We start from the raw sequence: 12,968 nt of genomic DNA on the forward strand, positions 1-12,968 counted from the left end.
CCTACTGTTATATGATCTTTGACAAGCCAGTTAAATACATTGAGTGGGGAAAAGATTCCCTATCTAACAAATGGTGCTGGGCGAACTGGCTGGTGACCTACCGAAGACTTAAACTGGATTCACACCCTTCACCACTAACTAAGATAGACTCTCACTGGATTAAAGATTTAAACTTAAGACTTGAAACTATAACAATACTTGTTAATGTTCCCGGTTCACTTCACTATCCAAATTTTAAAAATTTAAAGTAGAGCTGAGTGTATTCTATTGCAGGGAATAGCATTACATCCTATTCCCCCTTTGCATTTTAAAAGCATATCTTTTAAAGTTCTATTTTGTCTTTCAATGATGGCTTGTCCAGTATTATTTCCTATGATGGCTTGTCCAGTGTTATTTCCTGGAATTCCTGTAATATGCTTTAAAAAATTATTGACATTTTTTAGAAATATAAGCTGAACCATTATCTGTTTTGATGGATGTTGGGACACCCATAACAGCAAAAGCTTCTAATAAATGTGTAATAACAGCATCTGCCTTTTCAGAGGTTAATGGTGTGGCCCATGAGAAATGAGAATAAGTATCAATTGAATGATCGATATATTTAGATTTACCAAAGTCTGTATAATGAGTTATAAGTCACTGGAATTAATTCCCCTAGGATTTGTTCCACTAGGTAAAGAGGGGGTAGATACTAATTAACAAGTGGGACAGGAATGCAAAATTTCTTTAGCTTCTTTCCATTTTATTTGAAATTTATGTCTTAAAGAAGCTGCATTATTATGATGGAGGCTACGTTCCTCTTTGGCCCTTTGAACAGATCCTATTAAAAGGTCAATTTTTTCTGTACCTTTACTTAGAGGGACCATAAATTTGTATGGCTCCATATATGGGTAATGTATAAAGGAAAGTTTTGATTTCTAATTAATAATTGTAATGAATTAAATAATTGAAATAATTCAGATTGATCATTAGATAATGAAGTAGTCTCAATATTTTGAATCATGTGAACAGAATATCTAGAATCTGAAAGAATGCTTAAGGAATTATTAGGAAAATCTTCTAATAATAAAATAATGGCAAATAGTTCAGTCTTTTGTACAGACTGATAAGGAGATTGCTTAACCTTTTGTATAGTTCCACATATATAGCCAACCTTTCCTTGTTCATTAGCATCAGTAAAACTGGTTAAGGCATCATTAATAGGTTGAGACTTCACAATTCTAGATAAAATCCAGGAAGTTTGCTTAAGGAACTGTGTTCGTTTATCTGAGGGTTATTCATTATTAACAACTCCTAAATAGTCAATGAAAGCAATTTGCCAATCTTGTGACATCTTGAAGATGTCAGCAATTTCTTTATTTTACTTAGGAACAAAAATTTTATCTGGATCTCTTCCTACCATTTGTTGAAGTCTTTGCCTCCCTTTAATAATGATATCAGCCATTTTTTCCACATAAGGCTGGAGTTTTTTAATAGCCTTATGTAGCAGAAAACACCATTCAATAAAATTATTACTCTGAGTTAGTAATCCAGTGGGAGAATGTTCAGAAGGAAAAACATATGAAATAAAATTTTCATTATTAGTAATTCAATATAATTGTGATTCCTGAATATGTTTTTCTAACCATATTAGTTCCTTTTCAGCCACAGGAGTTAATGTCCTGGGACTGTTTAAGTTAGTATCTCCTTCTAATAATGAAAATAAATTAGTGAGGGAGTAAATGGGAATTCCTAAAGAAGGATGTACCCAATTAAAGTCACCTAATCATTTTTGAAAATCATTTACAGTTTTAAGAGAATTTCTTCGAATTTGTACCTTTTGGGGGATAATTTGTTGCATGGTTATTTTGCAACCTAAGTATTTCCACGGATCAGTTCTCTGAATTTTTTTCTGATGCTACATGCAAGCCATAATCATTAAACAATAGTCAAGCAGCTTGGACAATATTATTAAGAGTGTACTGATTCAAATGAGCAAATAAAATATCATCCATATAGTGATAGTAAATACCATATGGAAATTTAAATGCCTATTTTCTCAAAGGTTGTTGTACAAACATTTGACACAATGTAGGGCTATTCAACATGCCTTGTGGTAAAACTTTCCACTGAAAGCACTTTTTTGAGGCAATATTATTTAGGCAAGGAATGCAAAATGCAAAGTGATCAGAATCAGCATCTGTTAATGGGATGTCAAAAAAACAATCTTTTAAATCAATAATAATAATATGATAATTTTTAGGAATTAGAGTTGGATTTGGAATTTCAGTTTGTAAAGGACCCATAGGTTGAATTGTAGCATTTATTTTTCTAAGATCAGTTAACATTCTCTATTTGCCTGATTTCATTTTTAATACAAAAATTGGAGAAGTCCAGGGAGAGTAGGAAGGCTTAATATGATTTAATTCTAATTGTTCATTAATTCATGTAGTACCTCAAGTTTTTCTTTAGGCAAGGGCCACTGCTCCACCCAGATAGGGGTGTCTGATTTCTACATTAAAGGTAAAGCAAGGTGCTCAGCAATGACTCTTACTGAAAATGCTCAGGAAGAACTGGAAACCCAAATCCAGATTTATCATTGCTCTTCCTTGTGATAGGTTCCTTTTTTGACTGAGTAGATTGATCCAGATTAAAACCCAAATCAAACATCATGTTCTTTACAGTAGAAGAGATATTAGGAATTGTAATCATAGCTCCCCACTGTTGTAATAAATCTCTGCCCCACAGAGTATGTGCATTAGGGGCAGTATAAGGCTTAATTGTAGCCAGCTGGTCATCAGGGCCTGGACAAGTTAAAGTTTCCACACTCTGTTCTATATTATACATAGTATCTAACCCCACAAAAGTGGCTTGAACTCTTTGTTTTTTCCAAGAAGATGGCCAATCAAATTTAGCAATTATGGAAATGTCGGCCCCAGTATCAAGGAGCCTTTCAATTTCAATTTCATCTTCAAATGAAACTTTACATGTAGGCCTAGAATCATTAAGAAAAGTGTGCCAAAAAACATGAGTCCCTGAACTTCCTCCTGTTCTATCAACTGGATCAGACTTTCCCTTAAAATAGGGAAGCGGTAACAATTGAGCAATATGTTTCCCAATGGTTAGCACTACAGGTTGAGACACAGAAACCATGACATAAATTTCTCCTTCATAATCAGAATCAATGACTCCAAGATGAACAAACAATCCTTTAACTGTAGAACTATTTCTACCAATAATTAAACCAACAGAATCTTTAGGAATTGGGCCATAAACTCCTGTAGTCAAAGTATAGGGTGTATCTCTGGGTGTAAGAGTTATTTCCTCTACTATAGGCAGATCTAAAGCAGCACTGTCATGAGTAGCATGAAAGAGATCAGTAACAAGAGTTTTAGCTAGGTGCTGCTGTAAAATAACATCAGAGGCTTTAGCTTCAGGCTTTGTAATGTTATCAGTAGCTAGGACAAAAGTCTACTGCAGAGTGGAAAAGCTATTAGATTTTAAGGTGACAGCTTAGGTTTCAGGTGACAGCTGAACTGGGGGTGCTGTCGCCTCCGTGGCTACCAGAACAGTTTTGGCTGCAATACCCATTTTGCTCTCCTGGCCTGGGTCAGGGCCAATGTCGAGTTTTTTGGTCCTTGGGGAGGGAGCACATTGCCATTTTTATCCTTTATAGATCTGCACTCATTCATCGAATGCCTGCCCTTTTTGCAATGATGACACAGACTCGGTGATAAAGGTGGGTCAGGGGCTTTTTCTTTCTTGCCTTTATTATAATCTGTTCTTACATGGCTACTTTTGCCACAATCATAACATCTTAGATTGTGGCTCTTGAGAGTAGTGGCCATATGGGCCCCAATGTGATCTCCTATAAGAGTGTCTTGGAAAGAACGGCCAAGATTTTTACAAGTTCTAATCAATCTTTCAATTGAGGCATTTCCCTCATGCCTAATGGGTGCCAATACCTGCTGGCAATCCTCATTAGCATTTTCAAAAGCCAAAGATAACAATAACATATCTTGTGCTTCAGGTCCAAGTATTGCTCACCTGATAGTAGTGCAAAGTTTGGAAAGAAATTCAGCATATGGCTCAATAGGACCTTGAATAATTTTTGTAAAATATCTTCCTTCTCCAGGGCCATCAAGTTGGGCCCAGGCTTGGAGACAAATACTCCTTATTTCTAATAAAATATTATCAGGAATTTCAAGCTGTTTATCCTGTGGTATGAAATCTCCTGTGCCTGTTAACTGATGATATGGTAAATCAGGGTTATCGTCACTACAAGCAGTGGCTTCTTTTTTCCACCAAAAGTCAAAAAGCAGATATTGAGCAGGTGTAAGCACTGTCTCCGCTAATCTTTCCCAGTCCCTGGGTGTAAGATAACGATCCTCACAATAAGAATGTAAAATACCTTGAGTATATGGGGCATTAGGACCATTGGACATAACTGCATCTTTGAGAGTTTTGAGAAATTTTAAATCAACCTCAGTATATTGTACTTGGACTTCTGGTTCTATGGCACCTGCTTGAGCCCCAGGTTGCATATTGTCTCCTGCTCCTACCCTTTGCAAGTAACAGGTATAATTAGGCCTAAGCTGTTAGAACTCTCAGATGGTGGGGGTAAAGTAAAAGGGTTACAGGGAACTTCCAAATCATCTAGAAACCTGATGTTTTTAGGATTGGGAAAAACAGCCCTTTAAATGTGGGTGGATTTGTATGTCCAATATTCAACAACTAGAAGTTGAAAGGCAGGAGGCGGAGGTCACTGCTTTATTGGGAGAGTTGGTTTACTTGTCTCTGGGGATGGAGGATGTGATCTTAGTGACTTAGGGGCCACTGCCATGCATGGAGGAGGAATAAAGGGAGGAGGCTGTGGTGGTGGCAAAAACTGCAAAGTGGGTAGAGGAGGAAAAGCGAGAGGGGAAAAAGAGAACAGAATTACCATATCTAAAAGAAACTCAGGAGGTGTGGAAGGCTGAGTTTTAGTCTTTTCCATCATATCATAGCAGTCTTTAATAAAACTTTTAATTTCAATCATTTTATCCTATAAAGAGTGTGTAGAGGAGGATGAAGACAAAATAATCATGTCATTTTCATTGTTCCCTTGCTAAGAGCACTCATCTAAGGAGTCCTCTGTCTTATCAACTCTCTCTTTCTCACCATGATTAAGTGTTGGATCCTCATTTTTGTCTGAGACAGAAAGTTTAGTAAGATCTGCCTCAGCACCTGCAGTAGCAGGGGAAGTAGGAGGCTTAAAAACTTTACTTTCGGTGCCTACAAAAGACTGTAAAGCTAACTTAACCATATGATAAACAGACCAAATATCTTTGTCTATAATATTGCCTTGCTGGTGATGGCACTTCATTTCTTCACTGAGTTCCTCCCAAACAGTTAAATTTAATTGATTATGGGAATTGGGTGTAAGCCAATGGCAACAATTTCTTATGGTGGCAAACAAATGGTGAAAAGAGTTGGTCTTAACAGGAATTCCCTTAGTATCTAAAAGATTTCTAAGCAACTGAATGTATTCATCCTCAGCAACTGAGGAGGAGTTACCTATGATGAATGATTCCTTTTTCTAACTGCTGTCCAAATTCTGAGTATTTCCAAAGCTCAGCAACCCTCTGGATTCCAAAAGTACCAGTTCACTAACCTCAAGATCAGTGAGGAGAAACTCAGCAAACAATTTGAAAAGGTCCTCAGTCCAGCCATGAAACCCTGCTTGCTGTGCCAGATGTTAATGTTCCCAGAGCTTTCTGATCAGTGATGCAGGGAAAAGAAACCACAGATGGGATGATTGATATGAAGGGAGGTCAAGACTCACTCAGGTCAGCGACCAGGCCCAAGTTTACTGATTATCTTATATACCTTCAAACATTTAGCAAGAATTTAATACAGATAAAAAGAAGTGAAGTAAGATTAGGAAACTACCATGAAGATTAGAATTCAGTGTGAAGGCTGAGGAATACATATACAATTGATTTTGTTTGGGGCAGAAATATAAAAGAGACTAGCTGTCTGCTCTTGCTTAGCCTAAGGTGTTTTAGAATTGAAACCAGAGATTATAATGTTAATGAGGGGAAGGGCAGAGAATAGCAATGGAATGCTACAGACAGGAGTTCAGGTTTCCAGCTGTTTTCCTGGTCTGACTCTCTGGTATTCCTTTGTGAGAGTGACTCTGCATTTCTGTAGGCTGAAGGCAGGAACATAGTCATGAAATAAATCCTTCTCACAGCCATTCACCTAGGAAAGCACTTGAGGCAAACTGCCACATCTGAGCTTGGGGTGCTGATCTCTTCAAATACCAGAAGAAATTGTAGAGAAAACACTTGAAGAAATCAGCCTGGGTGAAAATTTTATGAAGAGGATCCCCCAGGCAATTGAAGCAACATCAAAAATACACTACTGAGATCTGATCAAATTAAAAAGCTTCTGTACAGCCAAAAGCACAGTAAGTAAAACAAGTAGACAGTCCTCAGAATGGGAGAAGATATTTGCTGCTTATGTCTCTGACAAAGGTTTAAAAACCAGAATCCACAGTCAACTCAAACATATTAGCAAGAAGAGAACAAGTGATCCCCTCTCAGGGTGGGCAAGGGACTTGAAGAGAAACTACTCTGAAGAAGACAGGTGCATGGCCTACAAACATAAAAAAATGCTCACCATCCTTAATCATCATAGAACTGCAAATCAAAACAACTTTGAGATATCATCTAACAACAGTAAGATTAGCCCATATCAGAAAATCCAAAAATAACAGATGCTTGCGTGGTTGTAGAGAAAAGGGAACACATCTACACTGCTGGTGGGATTGCAAACTAATATGTTCCTTTTGGAAAGACATCTGGAGAACACTTAAAGAACTAAAAATAAACCTGCCATTCGATCCTATAATTCCTCTATTAGGTATATATCCAGAAGACCAAAAATCACACTACAATAAAGATATTTGTATCAGTATGTTCATTGCAGCCTAATTCATAATTGCTAGGTCATGGAAGAATCCCAAGATCCCATTGATCCACGAATGGATCAATAGTTTGTGGTATATGTACACCATAGAATACTACGCAGCCATTAAGAAAGATGGAGACTTTAAGTCCTTCATGTTTACATGGATAGAGCTGGAAAATATTCTTCTTAGCAAAGTATCCCAAGAATGGAAGAAAAAGTATCCAATGTACTCAGCCCTACTATGAAACTACTATAGCTTTCTTATGAAAGATATAACCCAATTTTAGCTTAGGAATATAGGGAGAGGGGAGAGGGAGGGGAGGGGGGAGGGTGGTTGGAGGGAGGATGATTGGTGGGATCATGCCTATGGTTCATCCTATAAGGGTACATGTGAATCTCTCTAATTGTATAATATAAATGTCTTAACACAATAACTAAGAAAAAGACATGAACATTATGTTAACCAGTTGGATGAAAGTATTTCAAATTGAATACAGAAGCAGTACACTGTACCCCATGATAGTATTAATGTACACTGCTATGATTTCATATAAAAGAAGAAAGATGCAAATTCATAATTATTCAACAATTTTGATGTCTCAAAAATGTATAAAACAAGTAGTCACAAAATTAGAAAGAATATAGTAGAATTAATACCACTATTAATGAACTTGTGCTAATTGACATTTAGAGACTCTTCCAACACCCAACAACAGCAGAATACACATTGTTCTCAAGAGAACATGGAATATTTATCAAAAAATACCATAATCTGAAGGATAAAACAACTGTAAGTAAATTTAAGATAATTCAATTCATACAAAATATGCTTTATGACCACAATGACATGAAATTAGCAATCAATAAAGAGAAGATATGTGGAAAATGCCAAATACAATAGAACATTTATTAGTCAACAACCCAAGGGATTATAACAAAATGGTCAACATATGGAATTGGTAAACATAAGGAACTAAATTTTCTGTACTGCTACACACATGTGCCACATGTCTGGTTTATGAAAATTATATCAACATAAGGAGGTGGTAAACTATGGACATTCTACACTATTTGTAAATTACATAATGTATATCTAAATATACACCTATTCAATGAAATTAAAAGGAAATTAGAAAGTATGTTGAACTGACCAAAAATAAAATTATTATGCATCAAACTTGTAGGATGACACTGAAGCAGTATTTAGAGGGGAATTTATAACACTAAATACATACATTAGAAAAGAAAGGGCTGAAATCAGTAACTTTAACTTCCATCTTAGAAAACAGAGAAAGAAAAGCCAGTGAAACACAAAGTAAGGAGTAAAAAGGATTTAAGCAGAAAACAATGGAATACAATGCAATGTAGTAAAATAGAGAAAAATAAGTGAAACGAAGAGCTAGTTTTTGAGAACACTTAAATTAATAAACTTCTAATGAGACTAATCAGAACAAAAAAGAGAGAAGACATAGATTACCAACATCACAAATGAAAGCAGTCACATCACCAACAATTCCACAGATATAAAAAAAGACAATCAGGGAATATTAGGAACTATTATATGACAATAAATTTGATAACTTTGATGAAATAGAGAAATTCTTTAAAAAACAGAAGCTAACAAAGCTCACTGAGATGAATAAAACCTTCTTTAAAGAAGATAGACAAATGACTAACAAACATAAAAAAATGCTCATTGTCTGTAATTATTAGAAAAATGCAAATCAAAACCACCCTGAGATATCATCTAACCCCAGCAAGAATGGCCTACATCACAAAATCTCAAAACTGCAGATACTGGCATGGATGTGGAGAGAAGGGAACACTTTTACACTGCCAGTGGAACTGCAAACTTTCCAATCTTTTTGGAAAGAAGTATGAAGAACCTTCAAAGAACTCAAGCTAGACCTTGCATTTGATCCTGCAATCCCATTACTGGGCATCTAGCGAGAAGGAAAAAAATCCTTTTACCATAAGGACTCTTGCACTAGACTGTTTACTGCAGCTCAATTTACAATCACCAAAATGTGGAAACAGACCAAATGCCCACCAACTCAGGAATAGATTAATAAGCTGTGATATATGTATACCATAGAATACTATTCAGCCAATAAAAAAGATGGTGACCTTACATCTTTTGTATTAACTTAGATGGAAGAGAAACACATTGTTCTTAGTAAAGCATCACATGGGTGGAGAAGCAAGAATCTTATGTACTCAATTTTGATATGAGGACAATTAGTGACTTAGTACATGGTGGGGGGCTGAGGGAAGGGGAGAGAAAAGAGAAGAAAGGAGGGTTGGAGGTGGAGGAAAGGGATAGCAGAGAGAGGGAATAAGGGAGGGGATGGGGAAAAGGAAGAGCAGAGAAAAGGAAAGGGGTAGAGGAAGGGAAGAGCAGAGAGAGGGAAGAAGGGAGAGGGATGGGGGATCAAGGTATCTAACACACCTTTTGGGGGCTGGACACAATTATAAGAGGGACTTTACCTAACAAATGCAATCAGTGTAACCTGGTTCTTTGTACTCTCAATGAATCCCCATCAATTAAAAAAAAAAAAAAAACTCAACACATGGTACAAATCCAGAATTATTCTGACAGCAAAAACAGAGAATACGATATAGGAAAACTACAGTCAAATATTCCTTATAAAAACAGATGTGAAAAATTTTAACAAACTTTTAGTAAATATTATCCAACAATATACAAAAAGGATAATAAATCTAGATTAGTTAGGGTTCACCCATAAATGCAAGGTTGGTTCAAGTTTGAGACTACAGCAATGCAATTCACTGTATTAAAAGACTAAAGAAGAAAAAATCTGACCATGCCAATAAATGTAGAAAAAGCATTTGAAAAAAAAATCTAACACCCATTCCTGATTTAAAAAAATAAAACCTCTCTAAAAGTAGTAATAGTAGTAGAATGGAACATATAAAAATACTCATACTAAGCTTTATAAAGCAGTGGTTCTAAACCTGTGGGTTGTGACCCTTTTGTACTGTATTAAATGTTTGCAGCATTAGGAATGTTGAGAACAACTTCTTTATAGGGATATTATGCTTTCCCTAATATCAGAAACAAGGCAAGAATGCCTGCTCCCACTAATTCTATTCAACAATGAATTAGAGGTGTAAGCTAGAGTGACTGAAACAAAAAAGATAAATAACATCCATAAGGGAAAAGAAGTTAAACTGCTTATTCACATTAACAAATAGAAAATCCTTTGAAATATACAATAAAACCAGCTAGAAGTAATACATTTAGCTGAATTGTGGGATACAAGCTCAATATATGAAATATCAATTGTATTTTCATCCAATTTAAAACTGAAATTAAGAAATCAATTCTATTTAAAATAGCATTAAACATAGGAATTTTTTAATAGACAAATCTGACAAAAGATGTTTAAGACCTATACATTGAAAACAAGACACTGCTGAGAGAAATTAAAGAAGACTTAAGTAAATGCATTCAAAATACATGAAAAACTCTCAAAAATCAATAAGAAAAAAAACAATCCATGAAAATCAAGCTGGGGGGAGGGGAAGAAGAGAATGGGTAAGTTCATACCTACTGGGTACATTGTACACTAGGTAAAGGACGCACTTATAATTTTGATTTAATCTGTACAAAAAACAGTATGTAAACAAAACATGTGTACCCTATAATATTCTGACATTTAGAAAAAGAAATTAAAAAAGAAAAACTATCCAATAAAGTCTGATTTAAACAGATATTTACCAAGAAGATAGATGGCAAATAAGTACACGAGAAGATGCTTTCAACATCATTAGTCATTATCATATAATTTAAAACCACAATCGGGTACTTGCACACTTAACAGATATCCAAAATTTTAAAAAGAATGACTACCTTAACTGTTAACAAGGATGTGAAGCAACTGAAACTCTCATATGCTGCTGGTGGGAATTTAAAAATCATATAACCACTTCAGAAAACAGTTTTGTAGTGTGTTTAAAAGCTAAATCATACATTTACCATGACCCAGTAATTATACTCTTAGGTATTTACCCATGAGAAATGAAAACATATATATTTATGCAATCACTGGTACATGAATGCCTATAGCAGCTTTATTGTTAATAACCAAAAACTGCAACAACACCAAATATGGATAAACAAATCATGATATATCCGTATAATTAGTAATACTACCTACTAGTAGAAATGAATGAACTATTATGACATACAACAACATGGGTGAATCTCAAAACAATTATGCTAACTTAAATGAGCCAGACAAAATGAGACTATATATTGTGTGATTCCATTTATATAAACTCCTAGAAAATGCAAACCAAGTAGTGACAGAAAGTAGATTGAATCATTTTAAGGCAAGAGGGAGCTATTGGAATGGGATATAGGAAAATTTGAGAGACGATGGATATGCTATTATACTGAAATGATAGTTTCACAGACATATACAAATGTCAAAAAGTATCAAATTGTATACTTTAATATATGCAGTTTACTGTACATCAATTATACCTCCATAAAGCTATTTTATTTTTTAGAGACAGAGTCTCACTTTATTGCCCTTGGAGAGTGCTATGGCATCACAGCTCACAGCAACCTCCAGCTCCTAGGCTTAGGTGATTCTCTTGCCTCAGCCTACCAAGTAGCTGGGACTACAGGCGCCCACCACAATGCCTGGCTATTTTTGGTTGCATTTCAGCCAGGGCCAGGTTTGAACCCTACATCCTTGGTATATGGGGCCAGAGCCCTACTCACTGAACCACAGGCACCTCCCGCTATTATTATTATTATTATTATTGCCATTTTTTGGCCGGGGCTGGGTTTGAACCTGCCACCTCTGATCTATGGGGCCGGCACCCTATTCCTTGAGCAACAGGTGCCGCCCCATGAAGCTATTTTTGAAATGAATAAACATTACTCCCAGAGAGATTTATATAGCTTGAGTAGCCAAAGTCCTAGGCTTGCCCCTATATACTTCATCCAGTTATTCATATCATTCTTGTGCCTAAGAGAATTATAAGTCTCACATACTGAGATGATCTATATGACAAGCAGACAAAAAATTTCATTAACTCCCATATTAGTAAATATATGTAATACACAATGAAAAAAAAGGTATTACCACATAAAATTTTGGTAAGAAAAGAACAAAATGATTTTCATTAGTTTTGATTCAATGAAGTATACTAAAAATTTATAGATACTCTTGGATAACCTTGTAAAGACGTCTCCTCCCCTGAGAAAATCTAATATTAAATATAGCTTCCCTTCTGTCTGAAAGGCTAATTAGAAATGAGAATGTAGTAACAGAACAATTTTAAAGGCTTAAAAAAGCTTAGCATATTTTTTAATTAGTATGCATTTTTAGAATTTTATCACTAAACCCTATAAAGCAGTTAAATATTTACTCATATTGTCCATTATTGGATAATTTCTAAAAATTAAACACAGTGTTTAATTTAGCATTGAAATACCTATAATCCTCTTCCCAGAACATAATATATGAACATGCACATAATCAACCCTGCATGTGGCTTTATACAGAACCATTTTTCTTATTTATGAGGCATGTTCTATTTCAGTTGCTTAAACTTTGCTCCCAATAACCTACAGAAAATCTACTAATCCTGTAAAGCTCAACAAAAAAGCTACATCTTCCAATAAGCTTTCTAGAATTTCTCCCTTTTCACATTTCCCTCCACTACCAATACCCTCTTCCACATCAGAATTACTTGTTACTACTTTTGAAATTTCATATTATATTTATAGCCTCCACATGGTATTTATCAATTTTGATTTGTACAATCAATTTATATAGGCTCGGGTCTTGTACCTCAGTAGTTAGTGTGCTGGCCACATATACTGGGGTTGGCGGGTACAAAAACAGCCTAGGCCTGCTAAACAACAATTACAAGTACAACAACAACAACAAAAAAATAGTGAAGCATTGTGGTAGGCACCTGTATTCTCAGCTACTTGGGAGGCTGAGGCAAGAGAATAGCTTAAGCCCAAGAGTTTGAGGTTGCTGTGAGCTGTG

At 35.5% G+C, this 12,968-nt stretch overlaps 1 protein-coding gene across 1 annotated transcript in view; it reads right to left on the bottom strand.

The window, feature by feature from the left end:
* The window catches only part of RPS6KA6 (ribosomal protein S6 kinase A6), a gene marked incomplete at its 3' end in the record, with an annotated part of 185,692 nt that overhangs the window by 54,083 nt on the left and 118,641 nt on the right, over nucleotides 1–12,968 (bottom strand). The window contains 3 exon segments of the mRNA XM_023507530.1: nucleotides 1,154–1,220; nucleotides 2,534–3,437; nucleotides 12,136–12,213. Of these exon segments, the coding sequence (XP_023363298.1) occupies nucleotides 1,154–1,220; nucleotides 2,534–3,437; nucleotides 12,136–12,213 (1,049 nt within the window).

Source organism: Otolemur garnettii, unplaced genomic scaffold (genome assembly GCF_000181295.1).
Source record: "Otolemur garnettii isolate 467f Iridium unplaced genomic scaffold, OtoGar3 scaffold00186, whole genome shotgun sequence".
Classification (NCBI taxonomy): Eukaryota; Metazoa; Chordata; class Mammalia; order Primates; family Galagidae; genus Otolemur; species Otolemur garnettii.